This window comes from Megalops cyprinoides, chromosome 5 (genome assembly GCF_013368585.1).
Source record: "Megalops cyprinoides isolate fMegCyp1 chromosome 5, fMegCyp1.pri, whole genome shotgun sequence".
Taxonomy (NCBI): Eukaryota; Metazoa; Chordata; class Actinopteri; order Elopiformes; family Megalopidae; genus Megalops; species Megalops cyprinoides.
Genome location: NC_050587.1, coordinates 17,983,284 through 18,001,723, shown reverse-complemented (window position 1 = coordinate 18,001,723; position 18,440 = coordinate 17,983,284). Strand labels below are relative to the sequence as shown.

General features: G+C 49.8%; 1 protein-coding gene across 2 annotated transcripts in view; it reads left to right on the top strand.

Annotated features, from left to right (window-relative positions):
- erbin (erbb2 interacting protein) overlaps positions 1–18,440 on the top strand; it is a 100,388-nt gene that overhangs the window by 57,760 nt on the left and 24,188 nt on the right. For both annotated transcript variants that reach the window (XM_036528834.1, XM_036528835.1), the window contains exons 4-11: positions 1,005–1,122; positions 7,455–7,533; positions 7,972–8,061; positions 9,105–9,161; positions 11,954–12,017; positions 12,739–12,813; positions 14,702–14,846; positions 16,394–16,466. In XM_036528834.1, coding sequence (XP_036384727.1) covers positions 1,005–1,122; positions 7,455–7,533; positions 7,972–8,061; positions 9,105–9,161; positions 11,954–12,017; positions 12,739–12,813; positions 14,702–14,846; positions 16,394–16,466 — 701 coding nt within the window. The remainder of the gene's footprint in view (positions 1–1,004; positions 1,123–7,454; positions 7,534–7,971; positions 8,062–9,104; positions 9,162–11,953; positions 12,018–12,738; positions 12,814–14,701; positions 14,847–16,393; positions 16,467–18,440) is intronic.

Genomic DNA, 18,440 nt, shown 5'->3' with positions numbered 1-18,440 from the left:
TTCCAGGCAAAGCACATGAAATTTTCGGTGGAACGGTCCCAGGCCCTAACAGCATTGCCCTGGCTCATGTAAGTGGCAGTTGCTCAAGCCCGAGTGTTCGGTGTAATAGAGCTGAAAGGCGCTGTGTCAGACGAGACAATGGAACCAGTGAAAGCCGCCGGCCAATCGGCTGCGACGTCCATTCCCTTTATAAATTGAAGTCTGGAGTGGCAGCTTCTTGGTGCACTTCGCGATTACGTTTTCGGTATTGCATTTTCAAGATGAGGTCGAAGATGCGCTAACTGTTATAAGCGGTCTTATCAACTTATCAGCATGGTGATATTTTGAAACGTTATATAAATTTGCTTACATTTTCATTTTATTCTTAGAAGGAACAAGGTGTCTAAAACTGACACTTGTAAAGGACTTTTGTAGAGTTTTTTTTCTGGCTTATTCACATTGACTTGTTCGGTTGTTTGCCTTGCTGAAAGGCATTTAATCTGCTCCTGACCAGCTGAATAAATAGATAAGAGTTTATAAAATGTTAGGCCTGGAAAAGGGTGTCTGGTGCTAAGCAAACAGATTAGCCGTTGAGATGATTCTCCAGGCCCCTCGCGCTCATAGGAAGTGGAAGTGCCTGTCTGCAGATGGGCTTTGTGTACTGTGTCATCGTGGGGTTCGCGCGTGTGGAGAGCCTGTAATGAGCTTGGACCCGGGTCCCGGGTCCCGTTTGCGTGTCCAGCGCCTCCTCAGCCGCGATGCGACACGGGGCCCGCCTCTTGTTCCCGCCGCGGTGATCCAGGCGTTTGCGTAACGATCTCTCGCTGCGTAATGCCGGAGCAAATCCCCCAGGGGGGGGGCTCAGCGTTTCTCGGCGCGTCTAATTATCCAGGCTCCGTTCAGCGAGTCACGGTGTGTCGGGGCCGGCCCACTGCTCCAAACGAAACGCCACGTCGCGTGCTGGCTCCCTCCTGACTGACGGACTCTGTCCCCCCCCCTCCCCATCTCTCTCTGTCTCTCTACAGCAACTGTTCAACTGCCAGCTGCTTTACCGGCTCAGCCTGCCGGACAATGACCTCACCGTGCTGCCGGCAGCCATCGCCAACCTCGTCAACCTGAGGGAGCTGGATGTCAGCAAGAACAGTAAGCGAAATTGAAAGGTTCTGTTTGTCTCTCTCTCTCTCTCTCTCTCTCTCTCTCTCTCTCTCTCTCTCTCTCACGGAAGACTGACTGCAGCTTGCCCGTCGCCCGCAGTTTTAGGAGGTGAGGTGTGAGCATCGCACCGAGGAGGGTGAAAGAAAGCCCCCCTAGCTGCGGCGGAGAAGCAGCCGAATCATAGGTGTCACCGGCGTCCTCTAACAGTGACTTATTACTGGCTGACATGCTTTTATTAGCCGTCACATTAAAGGCTAATCCCGTGCAGTGACACGTCAGACAGGAAGTGTCGGGCTTAATGCCTCATTAGGGTGCAAACACGCTGGCCCCGCCGCCACGTTAACAGAGGAGGCATGTGCCGCGCGACGATGCCGCGATGGAATCCAATTAGGTGAGAGTGTGTTCGCACTGTATAATGCATTACGGTGCATTGCGGCCCTCTATTAGTGCCTATAAAAGGAGGTTTACGGTTGCACACGGTGCTCACGCGCGGGTAATAACCGCTTAAAGCGAGACGGCGATCGCCTTCGCAGCCAGCCGCTTTAAGCGTGACGTTAAGCGCCGTGAATGCGAACAGCCGTCAGCTGTGATACCGCAACGCTGAAGAAGCCCCTTTTTCCCATGTTTACCCAAAACACGTACACCTCACCACCGTACGTAACACTTGACAGCAGTTGATAGAACAGATAGGTTCAAACCTGTATCGGAGTTGTGAAGTAATGCATTGGGTTGTAGAAGTAGCTCGCCAGGACGATGACATTAACGGACTGTGTATATGTGTGCATTATGTTTTGGTAGTATAGTGGACGCTAGTGGAATGTGTGTGTTGTCCTCTCTGAGCAACAGCACATCCACCCTCTCGTCGTGTTCTCCGTGTCTCTTTTCGAAGGCAGCGTGTCCTCCAGTCATGAAATGATAAAAGCGCAAGGCTCACTCGAGCTCCTGTGGCAGGAAGACAAGGGGAGAGAGAGTCACTGAATCGCAGACAGCCCTGGCTGGTTCCTTTTTGGATTTAATAGATTGTATTTGTCTGTCCCAAAATAGGAGACCGGTTCCTGTGAGGACAAAATATTACATAGTTGCCCCTCTCTCTCGCTCTCTTTCTCTCTCTCTCTCTCTCTCTCTCTCTCTCCACACATGTGCGCACACACACACACACACACACACACACACACACACACACACACACACACACACACACACTCACACTCTTACGTAGACAGATTCCAGATTGGGGAAAACCCCTGTATTTTTCCCACTTCAGCTTGCATGGTGTGGAGAGTTCTGTGCTCAGTGAAGGACATATGAGTCACAAAGAGCTTGCAGTCAGGCTGACGTGTGTCGTGAAAGTTACTGGAAAAAGCGCAAGAGTGGGGCATCTGAGGGTACAATCATTCAATCCGCTCGTTGGCTAGCGCAGGACACGATAGCATCGCTTAACACGATACCCTGATTCAGAGCATCTTGGCTGTATTCTGCTCAGCCATCACTCCAGTGCAGTTAGCGTGACTCTGCACCGCCCCCTGTAGCCGTAATAACAGCCTTACTGACTTGGCATTATCAGCGAGTGCTTTTTTTTTTTTTTTTTTTAATACCCCTCCTTTGTCAGAATGAGGTTGGCGGCTGGTCTTCCGAACAGGGTCAGCGACTTTCGAGTCTCGGTGGAGGCTCGTGCTGGTGTGTGTTTGTGTGCGAAACAATCCGTGGCCTTTGAGAACATAGAGGCCTCTTTGTTGTGACATTCTGTGGCCGGTTGGAGGCGGTTTGGCCTAAGTGTCCAGACCTGAGCCGTGGCTTTCCTGTATCTGTTTACTTCAATATCTGTGTAAATGACTTCAGCCTGTTTTAGTAGGTAAAAACAGCATTTGGTCCTTTTTTAAGGCCCTCTGCAAATACCACATAAACTTTCCCGGAGGCAAGTTCCTTGCCTGTTCGTTTGGTTAGTTAAAATGGGGATGTTCCTCTCCTTTTAGGAAATGCCCTCAGTCTGACTTAGGATAAAGTTCTCACAAGGAGAAGGACAGTCCATGAGCTTTTAGTTATTGCAACTCATTGTGTTTTATAAGCTGAAAACTTACGTAACCTCCCACTGTTCTGGAATGCAGTATACACATGTTACAAGTAGAGAGTGTATGTCATTGGTCCTCCAGGCCAGCCGGTTTGTACTCCCAGTGGTCCAGCATTGTGTGTGTATGTGTGTTTGTGTGTATGCGTGTGCGAATGCGTGAACATGTTTTTTGTGTGTGTGAGTTTGCGTGTGTACGTGCGAACACGTATGCGCATGCGCTTTTTTGTGTTTGTGCCTGTGTGCATGTGCGTGCATGTTGATGTGTTTACTAACTCTCCCCAGCTGCAGAGAGCATTCAGACCTGGCCTCCCCTCTGCCCACCGCTTTACCCCAGAACTGTCAGAGCCCATTACGCTCACTGAGGCCTGATCTGAACCAGAGGAGCATTGCGAAGCCCCTCCCCCTTCCCCTCCTCCTCCTGTCAGACGGCCGGCAGGGCCGCAGGGCCGCAGGGCCGGCCTCCTGCTGGAGCCTGTGACTCCACAGGCATCCCGCTCCGCCATCCCACCATTAGAGCGATGCCTGCCCACCTGCTGCATTTCTCACCTGCATGTTACCATAATGCTGTTGCGTATAGTCCCCCCCACGTTTACCTTAACTGACTGTAAACAGGACAGTTTTCATGCTTGAATCTGTTATGAAGCCCTTCTATCAATGTTTATCTGTGTTTACATCGGCTGTTGTAGTGGCAAAGCAGCTTGAATCATGGAAATGGGAAGAAATCTGGTCGCTCCAGCAGTAATTAGGATCACTACTTGGTGATTTCGCCGTCGGACTCGGAGGCCTTCCACGGATATGAGCTCTGAGTCGCAGCAGAAGCGTCTTTAACCACACGCCTGCTGAGGTATTAGCGAGCCTCCTCTGCATCCTGCTGGAGGCGTCACCGCACATACAGAACAGAGTTACAAGCGTAAAGGAGACGGGAGCTTCTGTTTGGTCGTTTCCTTTTTTTTTTTTTTTGGCGCGAGTCCGTCACCATGTGTTGATTTGGAGCCAGGGCCTGTGCGTGCGTGTCTGCGCGCGGTTAGCGGTTTCCCCAGCTAGCAGGGCGAGATGCGCACACATCCGTGACGCTTCAGAGTTCACCTCTCCTGACCCCGGTTCCAGCGTGCGCCCGGAGGCCCCCCCCCCCGCCGAAGCAGAGGGCAGAACGGAAGGCTGTTCCGAAACACGCCCGCTCGATACGAGCGCAGCGACTGCCTTGAAGCCGCGCCTGCTGAGGAGTTTTAAAAGCGCTAGCTTCAACGGCATTGATTCTGGGGGAAGCATCGCTGGACAAGGGCGCGCCGCTAGCGTGAGCTCGCTCCATCGATCCTGCTTTCTGAGACGCGCCCGCCCTGTTTCAGAGCGCCGGAGCGCGATTGTTATTCCGTGCCGGCGGAGTGTTCCGTCTCCAAGACTCCGCGGCCCCTCCGACGCACAGGGGTGCACGGAGGGTCGAGTCTTACCCTTCCGCGGGTGGGAGTCAAAAAACTGTTTTTCTTTCTCCTTTCGACACTGCATTTTAGGCAGAGGCCTTTCTCTCTAACAGGTGTCTTAATCTGAGTGGAGGCACTCATGCCATCCAAAAAAAATTAACCCATGTTGGGCACTGGCCTCCTTACAGATGGCGGCCCTCCAGGGTTCAGATGCACTTTACACAGGCTTTCTCTCTGTTTTTCCTGCTCTTCCTCTTATCTGTATTCAGACAGCGTGGCTGAGCGTCGAGATTTATGAACGTTGGATCCAGCAAGCGGCAAAAAGTCCTTTGCAAATCTGTGGACAGCTGGTGGTCCTCAATTTCAGAATCCCGTACTCTGGTGGCTGTCGGGGCCATGTAACGTATAGCTATTCCTGTAAAGTGCGATTTCTTTATAGCCGGTGCTGACCGTGATTTTTATGAAGCTTTGCCCTCTGCATTGTGGCAGTAGGATTGCCTTCCGGTCACTGTCCTCCCTCGCCTTTGGAGTCTTGCAGACCGGTGATGCTTTTGGACCCTCAGACCCCAATGACAGAATCACTGCACTCTCATAACTCTCTGGGAAACAAAAACTGAATAAATATCCAAATAGATATGCATATTTACAAAGTACGTCACGATGGTTTTAAAACCAGCTAGTTATGTTTGAATCCCTGTAAGTACTGTATTTTACTGTGTCAGTATTAATTGCATATTTGATATAATTTATACTTATTTCTTGATTGAATTGTTAAATGTAAATTTGCTTAGTTGTTTTGAAAGACAAAAATACAGAGCCAGTGTCGTGCAAAGTGGTGATGGCGGTTGTCACACTATGATTAATGCTGTAGGGCGCGTGTTGTTTCATATCTTTGTGATTAAGAACAAACCTGCCCTTAGTGTAAGAACCATAGCGTGACAACAGCCACTGAAGAACTACTTCCTGTTCTGGCCTCTCCCTCACAAGGCATGTTAGCTGTGTGTTAGTCACCTGTTTGTGGTTTCAGGCTTCATCTTCATCGAAATAGGCTCGATCTAAATTCCCCTAATGCGCGCGCGTCTGCTCTCGCAGTGAGCACCGTGGATGCAGCGTGCTGAATGTGCCTTTTATGCTCGAGTCTTAAAACGGAGCGGAGCGCCGATTGTGCGCGCGCTGTTCCCCCTGTCTCAGATTACGGAAGGGGCTCCTCCCTTCCCGCCAGAGGCGAGGCGAGGTGTGCGAGAAAACGACTTCCCTGTTGCACTTTGGTCATTTGAAATGAAAGGGAAAAGAGCCATTTTGGCTCCTCCGCTCATCCCCCGGTGCGGCCCAGGGCTGCAGTCCCAGGCGTCCGGGCCGAGCCGCGCTTATGAACGAGCCGTCACCCCGGCCGTTAACCGCTGTCTGAAGCCGCTTCTTAGGACCGAGGTTAATCCCTGTCAGGTGCCGACGGGCGAGCCAGGCTCCAGATGAAATATTAAGAGGGCGATTGATTTAATTCGACTGATTTCAAGCGGCACATCGTGTTGTTAACACCGAGTAACATCAGCGCGAGGCGGGCCAGTCGGCGCAGGTGCATCACCACGCTGGCAGCCCTGGTGTGACGCACCCTGTGCACCGCCAACACCGCTGTTAAACCAGGGAGGCCTTGCACAGCACCGCGGTTGCCTCCGCAGAGAGCAATACGTAATCACCAAATTAAAAAAAAAAAAACAACACATACACACCCAAAAAAAAAAACAGTTCACTGCAGTGAATTATGCATGGTGCAATGATATCTCACGTTAAGGCCAAGGAGTGCACATTAAAATTTCATCCTTTATCTCTGGGGACACGGATTTGCATTGTAAATGATGGTGTGTGCCTGTGTGCTGGAAAGGTTTTCCGTGTCTCCTGTTCCCCGGCTCTGGCATTTACGGCATGCGGGTAAAAGCTAGCCTGCTCTGTTGTTATGCGGGGTTGGGGGGGGGGGGGGGTAAAAAAAAATAATGGCGTTTGACGTAGTGGAGGACAGACTATAGCAGAGGGTGGGCTGATGGTGTCACAGCAGAAGCTTGGTTTCTCTTTGCGGTGGACACCACTCCCGGTGCTTACTCTTAAGACGAAGCAAAGACCTTTGCAGCACACTGTCTGTAAGCAAGGTGAACACAAAGCAAAGCGGCTAACCTCGAGGCTAATCCTTCCACTGCGGAAGATTTTATGAGATCCCGCACATACGCTGACAGTGTTAAGTGCTGCTTCTTCTCTCCCCCCCCCCCCCCTTTAACGAATGTCTCATCCAGGCACCGCTCTCCTCTTGTTTAGAGTAGAAACGTGCGGCCCAGCACACGGGCTCTCAGAACGCAGATGATTTAAAAGGTGTTGCTCAACGTGCCTTTCCACTTGTTTTCGCCCTTGAGAAGCCCGCCCCGCTTCCTCCGTGTTTTATGTCTGCCCTTGAGTAAGCCGTCCTGTGTCACTGCTCTGTGCGTCTGCTGCTCTCGTCAGATTTCCTCTCTCTGTCCTCATCTTTTTTTCTTATCGTCTTCCCTCTTTTTTTTGTCTTCCTCCTTTTTTGTGTTTCTCTTTCTGTCCTTTCCTTCTGCCTGCCTCCATCTTCCTCCCGTCTTTCACACATGGAAATCCGCACTGCCAGGCTTCGTTCGGTTTGATCAAAGACAGCCGTAGAGATGTTGAAAGTAACAGCCAAGGGGGTCCTTTAGTGTGGCCCGAGGTTTTGATGAAGGTACTCCTTTCATTTTGTATGGGAGTTTGATATGAGGAAGGCAATGAATGGCCGGGCGATTTTGTTCATTCCAGCAACATGACTTTTGTGATCTGGTTGACCATTACAGGTATCCAGGAGTTCCCAGAAAATATCAAGAACTGCAAAGTGTTGGCCATCGTTGAAGCAAGCGTGAATCCCATCTCCAAGTAAGCCGCTGCGAGAGATTGTGTAATTGCAGTCCGTATAACCCACCCACACACCTGGTAGATTTCTGCGTGCCGGTATAGCAGGCATTTCCCAAGCCTATGCCTGAATGTGTGTCGCCTTATGGAGTATTGGTTCCACCTCCAGAAATGGCACCTCTGTCTTGGCTTGAGTCAGCGTCTGTCACCTCCTTTGCGGGGGGTGTGACATCGCTAAACAGATCTCCGCGGAGCTCCCATAGGAGACTGAGTCTCTCATTGCCATCTCTGTCTTGCTGTGAAGCACAGGTTTGCTTACCATGTTAGTGGGCAGAGCGCAGAGCAGAAGAGCTCTACGGCTCTGCCTCCTCTGCAGCTGACTAATCTCAAGCTCCCAGTGTAAAACGTACGCTCCTGCGGGCCTAACCTGTGCTGCCCCCTTCTCCTCCCACGTCTCTGCAGGCTCCCGGAAGGCTTCACCCAGCTGCTCGGCCTCACCCAGCTCTACCTGAACGACGCCTTCCTGGAGTTCCTCCCGGCCAACTTCGGCAGGTGAGTCACGGCAGCAGCGGGAGCTTCAGGGGTCGGCGCCGCCCCCTTCGGGTCGCCGTGTCGAGCGCGGTGGCCCTGCGGCCTCTTAGACCCGCCCACGTGATGTCTCAGGAAAGAGGCTTGATCACACAGCACAGCTATAATATGTCTGCATTTCCTGGTTGTGGGGCTTAAAACCCAGGCAGTTTAAATGGATGACTCAACAGCACAACCCGTGTGTGTGTGTGTGTGTGTGTGTGTGTGTGTGTGTGTGTGTGTGTGTGTGTGTGTGTGAGTGCATGTTTGTGAGAGAGAGAAAAAGGAGAATATTCATCCACGGACATGCAGTCACAGGGTAGAAAGTTAAAGCAGTGGTTCAATCAGGATGAGTTTTATAAATGCAGATGTGCATGGCAGATCTTGATACTAAAAAAGCAAGCACATACAAACAAACAGTAATTAGTTAGTTAGAATGTACTCGGTGAGATTAAAACGTTTTAAAACTTCTGCTGACTGCCTGAAGAAGATGTAGGCCTGAACCACGCTGAGTGTGCTCTTGTGCATTATTTTCATTGCCTTTGCTCCGTTTCCTTGAACGTACTGAGTTTGTGCTAACGAGCTCGAATAAAAGTTTGCTCTCCACTTGTTTTGATCATATTTGCATCGCTTTCTCATCTGTTTTTTTCCCCTGCCCTCAACCCAGACCTCACCACAGACACACCTTTGGAGATACAGAGATTCAGCCTGAATACGCTCTGCTGTTACACCCATACTGTGTGATAGACTTTGCCTCTCACCACCTGTCACTGACATAATATAACCTGTTTCCAAAGAATCATCACATCAAGGTTACAGTTTAAAGGGAGTAAAAAGATAATAAAGATATCAGTACCATCATACAGCAATGATTTGGCAGTAACTTATTTTGTCTCTGCCAGAAAAGGCACAGCTTAATGGATGTGAGGACAGCATAGGTATTTCAGTTTGACAAAACATGTTGTTTTGGAACCTTTTCCCATGTCTCACTCTACGTGGTGTTTTGTTGTCTTTTTTTCCCTCCCCAGGTTAACCAAACTGCAGATTTTGGAGCTAAGAGAGAACCAGCTGAAGATGCTGCCAAAGTAAGTCGACACCCCCTCGGGAGTTACGTAACGAGCGCTCACCCAGGAAGAGGCCAGGGCACCGTTACCAAACGGAGCGCCGGGCCGACCCGGCTGAAAGGGCCGGGTTTATGTAAGAAAAGACTGATGAGGAAGGAGTAGCCGGCTCGCCGCGGCATCGGATTCCGCCGGGTTACGTAACCGGTGGCCCCTGCAGCGGGGCGCGACAGGTTTCATAACCAGGCTGCGTCCAGGAGAGCAGGGGTGCGGAGATTTCGGGAGAGCACCCTGCCAGGGCTGGCCGATGGCAAGCCTGTGGGCCGGGTGGAATTCAGCTTCCTGGGGGTCTGGTTTCATCACACCGATTCATGTTTCAGGAGGTGGAAGAGGGAAAGAAATGAAGCCGGAGCTGGGGGAGGGGGGCGGAGAGGGCCTCCACAGAGGCACGTAACACACACACTCCCACTTCCTGGCACATGGACAGGCGCTGATACTCTCTCACTACATTACGTTACATCACTGTCATTTAGTAGATGCTCTTATCCAGAGCGACTTACAAAGTGCATCGAGTTAATTGGCATGCAAAATTGCACAAGCAGGACACCACGAACCACATATGACCAAGCGTCGGTGCCAGACGTAGTCCTGAGATCGTAAGCTCATGTTTAGGTCAACATGTAAATGCAGTATAAAGTGTAATATACACTAGGGACTACACCATTCCAAACACAATGGTAATACAGTATACTTCACACAGTAAACTACCACATATAATTACACACAAGCCTTTCACTCGCTCACGCTTATACTGATATCCTATGCAGATGTGTACTATCTTGTGACCAACCCCCACCCCACCCACCCACACCCCTCTTCCAGGTTTCAGCTGGAAGTTCAGAAGTTCAGAACAGGATTTTACATAGACTAGACTATGCTGCATTCCTTTCAGGGACCTATTTTTTTTCCCCTGGTGAGCTGAAGCAACCTGCCACAGCTCTCATAAGGTCCCTGAGAGAGACCGCATGCTTGCAGTTGAATGAACATCTCATTCGCTCCCCTCTCTCTCTGCCAAAAACACTTAAAAAAAAAAATAATAATCACTGGAAGAGCCAGTCGATATTTCTGACATCAAAATATCTGATGACTTGGGTGCTTTGCGTATATATGAAGAGGAATTAATTTGAAAACACGACTAGATTGATGTATAGAATCAAACATATTATCTTGTGCGTGCAGGAAAACAAAGGAATTTGAAATTATGTGTATCTGCACACGTCATGGAACACGATTCCTTGATTTAACGTCGTGCACCTTGTGCTTCTTTTCCTTTACTACCCATCTATCTCAACAAGTGCGTTCCGTTATTCACGTGCTGTGGGCTGGGCCGCAGCTATGACACAACTTTACGTAATTGCTAATTACATAATTAGCAAAAAAGACAAGGTCAGGCATTCGCGTTTCAGCGCATACATCAATAAAAGAACGCGCTGTCTCGTTACAGGGCACCAATAAATTAAAATTGTATAACCAGCAAAATGGGCAGCGTAGTCCACGTTAAAGCCGCTTATCATTTTCATACACGGCAGCAATACTGTACGTATGAGACCGTTGGATCAGCCGCGTTATGTTGTGAAAGGATGCTTCCAAGCGTGAGGCCGCGTACTTTACGTAAGCCAGAGCAGGAAGAAGATCAGTGCGACGGATGGGTTTGAAAGTGTGTCAATAGTGGAAACTGCGTGCTCATCAGAAGTGCTGCAGGGACCGATAGCACCCCAACTGACTGGTTACAAACTGCATGTCAAACAGCATGTAACCTCTACATTAAGGAACTGAGTGCCTATGTTGTTTGGTGTATTTCATTGGTCAGTTTTGTGTTTGTGCAATTAGCATCATACCTTCATTCGTTCTTGTGGTTGCCACAATCGCCGTGAGGCCGTTAAGCCTGGTTCTCCTGTTGCCATCGTGGCACTGGTGAAGCGTTTATCTGTTCCCGATACGACCCGGTCGGCACATAAAGGACTAAAGGGACTGTGAAACGTTTTTTTAACATTTTAGTCCTGCAGAGGGCTTTTCACCAGCCCTCTGCGGGACTGAGTCACCCGGCGACAGCGGAGCGTATTGTTTTTGTGCCTTTTAGATGGATATTGCGGTCCGCTCGTGAAATTAAATGCCGCGGTTTGAATTATTCACCAGCGTCGCTGCCCGCAGTCCTGTTGCTGTGTCTGCGTGTCAGAGACAGGCGCAGAGTGTTGCGTTTTACAACCGCGCTGATTATTAGAGAGATGCTAGAGAGAGCTTGAAATGGCACATCTCAGTGGGCGCGTCATTATAGAAATGGCAGATGTGATTACGGAGAGATGTTTTCTAACGGATCTGAAACGGTAAGCTGTGTGCATGAACTCGGCAGTCTCCTGCCCCAGTGGTTCACTCTCTGTTTTAGTCCCAAGATGCAGTAGGGGCTAAAATGTGCTTGTAGAAGCTGGAAGCTGGTATGAGAAATTATCGTAATGAGCAGAAGAAGTTACGGAGATGTTCTCAGGGGGGCGGTGCAGATCAGGTCAGAGCTGAAGCTGTATTACAGGCATATAAGATGACATCCCTGCAGGAACGTCACTATGCTTTGTGTTAATGCTGTGCTGTCATCAGCCATCCTCTCCAGGGATGAGGGCAAACACTGCAGATTAGCTTTAAAAGGCTTTGAAAACGTGCCTTGATTGTTCCATAGGAAATACTGTTACTTTAACTCTTTAGCTGCAGTGTTGTACAGTGTGTAGTGTAATGGTGACTCTCTCCCTCCCTCTCTCTCTCTGCAGAAGCATGCACAAGCTGACCCAGCTGGAGCGGCTGGATCTGGGGAGTAACGAGTTCACAGAAATGGTGAGTCTTGGAGCGTTGTCACGGTGATATGGGGGGGGGGGGGGGGGGGGGGGGCGTTCTTTGACCACGTTCCCTCCAGCTCTCCTCCTAATCCGGCGCACATGCCGAATCATGCAGCATTTCTGCCAAATCTCGTTCCAAATGTTATTATCCTGCAGCGAGACAGGGTGCCTCCACATGATTTCTTCAGCTGACAGGTTTTCACTGCGGTTTTATACCACATTAGCCTTGTTATGTAACAAACGCACTTGTTCGGCTTTGACTCGCGCCGTCCACATTTAATATGTCACTCATTTATTGACCTTTATTATTGATCTAGATTAGGAACGCTCCCAAGGGCATAACAGCAGCGTTCCACACCGAGTTTAACAAAACACAATCCTTTCATCACAGTCCCAGCGCTTGGAACTCTGGTTCCCAGGATTGACCAGCACTGTGTATTTTGGACAGAGTAGCAGGCAAACTCTGTTAAATCTCATCTTCAAAATAAGACAACAGTAAAACAAAGACAAAAGTAAGGCTAAAAAGCAGTTGTGCCAAAGAAAGCAAGTTGTTGGTACAGTGCCCTGCCTGTTTGTATTGTACGTAGCTTAGCCAGCGGTGCAGTTATGCATCTAGGCCGCACTGTAAGTGCGTGTTGTGGGTTTGCTGAATTGCGTGCTGTTGCTTTGGTGCGGAGTACGGCTGTTTGAAACTGGCTTTCCCTTCTCTCCCTCCGCAGCCTGAGGTTCTGGAGCAGCTCACGGGAATCAAAGAGCTGTGGATGGATGGGAACCGGCTGACCTTCCTCCCGGGGGTACGGGCACCGCTCTCCCTCTCTCCCCCTCTCCCTCTCCCTCTCCCTCTCCCTCTCCCTCTCCCTCTCCCTCTCCCTCTCTCTCTCTCTCTCTCTCTCTCCCTCTCTCTCTCTCTCTCTCCCCCTCTCTCTCCCCCTCTCTCTCTCTCTCCCTCTCTCTCCCCCTCTCTCTCTCTCTCCCTCTCTCTCTCCCCCTCTCCCCCTCTCCCCTCCGGCCCGGCTCTCAAAGCCTCTGTTCCCTTTGCAGCAGCGCCACACACTCGCCCGTGTACCTGTTCCGCTCTGTTAAAGTCTAACCACCGAAGTTACTGATTGATGGTCAGGAAGAGGCGTTGGCTCTGCTTTAGCCGAGAGCCGTTCACAGGGAACAGTGGCTGTAGGCCACACTTAGGTTTTTGGTGTTGCTGTTGAGCACCCGTGCTGAAGTTTGACAGTCCGCTGTTTTAGCTTGCAAAAATTGCCTCAAGGTCTCGGTCGGTACGTTCTCACTGGCCCGGCTAACATCCACATAACTGTTTGAATTCCTAAACTTTACTTAGAGTTGCCAAAGTTAATACACAGAGGCCAAGCCAAAAGAAGCAGATCTCCTTTATTCTGTGCATGCTGTAGAGATCTTTCCCCCTTCTGTAGTAAGTACCAGTGTTTGAGTGCACAGTATTAAGTTTCAGTGAAACACTGCTTCTGTGTTTTACTCAGATCTGGCCTCGGGGCATTTGGTTGCAGCCCTGCTTGCAGTCCTCATTAAATACTACACAAATTAAACACATCATAGTATGAATGTCTTTACCATCCTAAATTCGTCAGTGGAAACATTGCTTTGGAAACATGCAAGTGTTTGCTCCCACGGCACCTTGATGTTCTTATCGAAAAGGCCGGCCTTTTTTAAACGGGTCATAATTAAAGTGTTCTCTCTCCGTTAGCGCTGTGGCGGCTAACGGTAATTACCATCTGGCGCCCAGGATTAGGCTTAACGTGTCCAGACCGGGGGTAAAGAAAAGCCCGGAGCGAGCTGCGAAAATCTCAACAGAATTTAAATCCAGCTTCGGAAACGAGAGCATTCAGACTCCTGCTCTGAACTGAAATAAACCGCGAACAGAAAGCAAGGCTTTTCTGTGCCGGGTGCAACGCGCGGGCCCCTCGGCTGGCGTCTGGGAGCGCGCTGTGCGATCGGGCTGAAATCGAGCTCTCTGCGTTTATTGCTGTTTTGATTAAGCCTCTCGCGCGGGGGGCCCGCGGGAGCAGCCAGCGGGACGTGCTTTAATCAGCGGGAGTGTGTCACAGGATTGCAGCGAGAATCTGACTCTGCCTCTCAGGCTTTTCTTTTTTTAATTGTTCAGGACATTCCGTAGGCCACTAAATCCCAGGTGTATACCGACTTCACCGTTTCTCTCCCTCCCCCTGTTAATTATTCATTTCAGTCAGTAATTAAAGCAGGAAGTGCTCTTTTTTCCTATCCATGGAAGGGGAAGGTAATGTTATTTGTAATGTCTGCCACTGCCTGAGATGCTGTTTGTCTTATGCAGTTTTTGATGTATGGATCTGACATGCTGTGTAATAATAACCATAATAATCATAATCTATAAGGAGTGATTCGTGTGTGCTATCACAGAGCACTTAACGCAACTGCAAAGAAATTAAATACAATATAAAAAAATGACAAAATGATTGTCATCGGGTATTCCGTATTTCAGTTAAACTCAATTACAAGGCTGCTCAACTTGAATGTGATTATAAAACAATCCAATGACATTTTAAACATTAAAAGCTATAGATTGAAATGGGTTCTAGTGTATAGGACAGGGCAAGTCAACCATGTTGGTTTCTGTGGTGCTGCAGCTTGAGCAGCATGTCTGACAGAAGTCTGTTTTCTGTGTCTGTCTGTCTACAGATGATTGGCACTCTGAAGCAGCTGTCCTATCTGGACGTGTCCAAGAACAACCTGGAGATGGTGGACGAGCAGATCTCTGGCTGCGAGAACCTGCAGGACCTGCTGCTCTCCAACAACGCCCTGACGCAGCTGCCCGCGTCCATAGGTAACCGCAGCCTCGCTGATCCCAGAACAGCCGCACCGAGCCTTACCCGGGGACCCGCCGCGGCAAATGGCAGGTCACGCCCTTTAAAAGGTCCCCGGCGGGTCAGGAGGAAAGGCGGTGTCCCGGAGTCACGCAATATTGCTGGGGCAGGAACAGCAGCGTCTGCGTTGCTCAAAATAGCCAGTCTAGATTGCTGGAGAGGTGTCTGCGTTTGATCCCATATCAGGGTAATGAAGCCTGGCTTACAGTGACTCTGCATTTCTGGACCATACACTTGACTCCGCTGCTCTCAGCTGCTGCTGTCATTGATATTAGCAGCATGCAGTAGTGTGGTGTGGTGCTAACAGACCTGGAACTTACAGAAGGTTGTAGGTTCTTATACAGAGTACAGCACCTATGCATTACCCCAAAGAAAGCCTGAGTTGCTTAACCAAATATCCAGAAATCTGAATGGACATTATTTCAAATTTAGACTGTCACGTTACATAAGAGCATGTAAGCAAATAACCTAGTGTATTATTATACCAAGCAAGAAAGCATGGCTGAGTATACAAGTATGACGTTCACCCAGTAGATCAATCCCAACCGTGAGTGAATCTCTAACACCCATAATAAACTGATACACCGGACATGGAAATGATCTTGTAGAGACGATCTTGCAGCAGTTTTCCAAAGCCATGGCGGGCATTTTCCAGCCGAACCCGAGGTCTCTGCAAACATCCCACGTTCTCTCAGCCTCCTCCCATTTGGCTCGCCTCAGCGGAGCACCTGCAGCGCCGTCTCCGCGCCGTCCGGCAGCGATATCGCTCATCCCCCTCCCACGTGCCCGCGTGAGGGGCACGGGGGGGGGCCCGCCGCCCGTTTCAGAGGGGCCTCCTCGTTCCCCCTCACCCGCCGCCTCCACATTTCTCACAGCGCCCCACAGCTCCGCCGTTAAGCGGCGAACGCACATCCAATCAGCAAGTCTCACTCCCCGTCATTCTGAGGTGATGCATGTGCCGTAATGTAATCTCCTGCATTCCTGGATGTATGACCGCACATAACTTAAAGGTGTTTTTTTTTCCCTCCTCTTCTTCTTCCAACAAATATGAAATGCAGAGTCCCACTGCAGGAGCAGGCACAGGTTTCCTCTTCAGGACCTTAAGACGGTTACTTTAGTCTCATATTGGTGATAACGTAGTACTGTAGTGACGAAAACAAGATTAATTGAAGCTCATGTTTGATAATGCAGGGGGAAAAAATCTATCTTAAAATATGCACTGGAAAAAAATGTTGCCATTGGTAATATGAAGTTACCAAAACAGAGAGGGCAGTGTGTGCAGTGCAAGACACACGCAAAACATTTTTTTTTGCTATGCAATTATCGTAATCCAATCATGATATTGATGGCAACATGAAAGTATTTGACATTTTTGCATTACAGGAATCGATGTTCTAATGGGGAAAAACCTGCTGTCTGTAATTGAAAACCATTTCCCGTAAACATAGTCAGTAAACTGTCAAGCGTGAAAACTCGTTTGTGACTGATTGATCCACCTCATTCTCAGGGTCCCTGAAGAAATTGACTGCCCTTAAAGTTGATGAGAACCAGCTCATGTATCTGCCGGACTCCATAGGCGGGTGAGTACCTAACGGCACTTTGGAGTCGTACAAATACGGCTGTCACAGGGCAGCAGCTGCACTCCACATCCAGTCTACCAGCAAACCAGCGGCTCTCTGGGTGATCCAGCTCTCATTTAGGCACTGTGATGTTAGGGGATGTTTAGCATCATCATCTGTGAGGCCATAATCGGTTGCCCTGATTGGCTTCCTTCTCCTGCAGAGATCAGCTATCTAACCCGGTGCCCTCGGCCAGATTCTGCTGCAGATTATTAATGCAAATCCAGATCTGAATGGAGCTCTGGCGTGTGACAGCTGGCAGGTCTGCAAAGCCTCTTGATAGGGAGGTCATTTGGATCAGTAACGTTCGATCCTGATTCCCGCATCAGCGGGTGTCTGTGTTTAGAGTGATCAGGATCGATTAGTCAGAGCTGCGGCAGACTGGCGTGCGCGTTGAAGGCGTCTGTACCCAAGGTTACAGCCCCTCAGCAGCTGAAAGAACGAAAGTAAACAAAACGGAGTCCCTGACCCGTGATGATCCTGTGTTGGTCCTCCATCTGCAAGGCAGGATCTTACGCATCACCGCTCAGCACCACTGATTCATAAATAATTTGTGCCCACACAAGGTTTCTGAGTCAGATCGGATGTTGCCAGTGCAAACTGGGCTGGGCTGAGAACAGTGGCCGGCGTCTCTCGATTCGCTGAGAACGGGGGAAGTGGACCCGGCGTGGACCTGGAGAGAGATTGCATCTGAATGAGAGCTTTGTGTTGTCTGGTGTGGCCAAGATGTGCCTGCCAGTGCCGCCCGGGTCCTCGGTTCGTTTTCCTTTCCGGTGTTCCCCGATTCGCTCACGCTCTGTTTTTCTCCCTGAGCTGTTTCCAAACATCCTAATTATCCCTTATGTTGAGATAGATTTCCTAGTCCGGGATTAGGAAAAGCCAGGGCGGATTACTGATACGCGATTGCAGGGTCTCTGGTTTAATCCCCGTAAGGATTGTAAGGCACACTGATTAAACCTACTTAATCTTTGATTTCATTCATTCGCTTCACGTTTCACCCTCGGATCCGTTTTGGCCCTCCCTGCTCTTTGGCCAGATCCCGCGTTTCGAGGTGCTGAAATCAAATCTGCCCTGGTTTTTTAACTATGGGGAAGGTCAGTTGTCCTCATCTGTTGATTACTGTCCAGCTGTTCATCTCTATATATCAGATTGTATCAGAGTTTTCATCATAAGCTATGGAAAAGGGAGACCTCTGTGTTGTAAATTGTAAATGCTACAAGATGGCTGGGTTTACAGGACAGGACAAGAGGAATGATTCTGTATCCTTAGTAACTGAATTGATCGACATTTTTGCTTTATGTTGAGTTATGTGCCTCCGTTGTTTAAACCAGACATTTAATCACAGGAACCTTGTGGATTTAATAATCAAAACAGCACCTGTAGGTCTCGTAATGGAACAGGAAAGAACGCAGAGGTCACGGTTTCCCTTGTGGTTAGAACGTACTCAGGTTCCGACAGGTCTCCGGAACTATTCTTAGCCAGGCAGCCAGCAGGGCTCCCTTACAGCACGGGGAAGGTCACGTCCCCAGGCTGGGCCACGCGCATAGCGCTGCTGCTGCCGATGTAATCCCGCTCCGGTTCCTTGCTTCCCTCGGTCACGAGGGAGAGCGCTCTCGTGCCGGCCGTTTTATTTGTCGGCACGGCTGAGCGGTGGCCGGACGGCTCCTCCTTAACACGCCCAGAGCTCTGTGAACGCTCCCCGCCGCTCCGTAAACGCTCCCAGCTTGATCGCGCTATCTCTGCACGTATCGCTCCATCCTGCCACGCTGACCAACAGCTGGTTGTTTCGTTTCATTACGTACAGCTGAACCGTCTCGACCGAACCACGTGGAGCGTGTCCCTTTAAAACGCGGTCCAGTGCATGCGCGTGTGATTTTCGCATACAGTGTGCTTTGCTTTAAACAGTACCACAGTACCAGGATTTTCACCGGACTC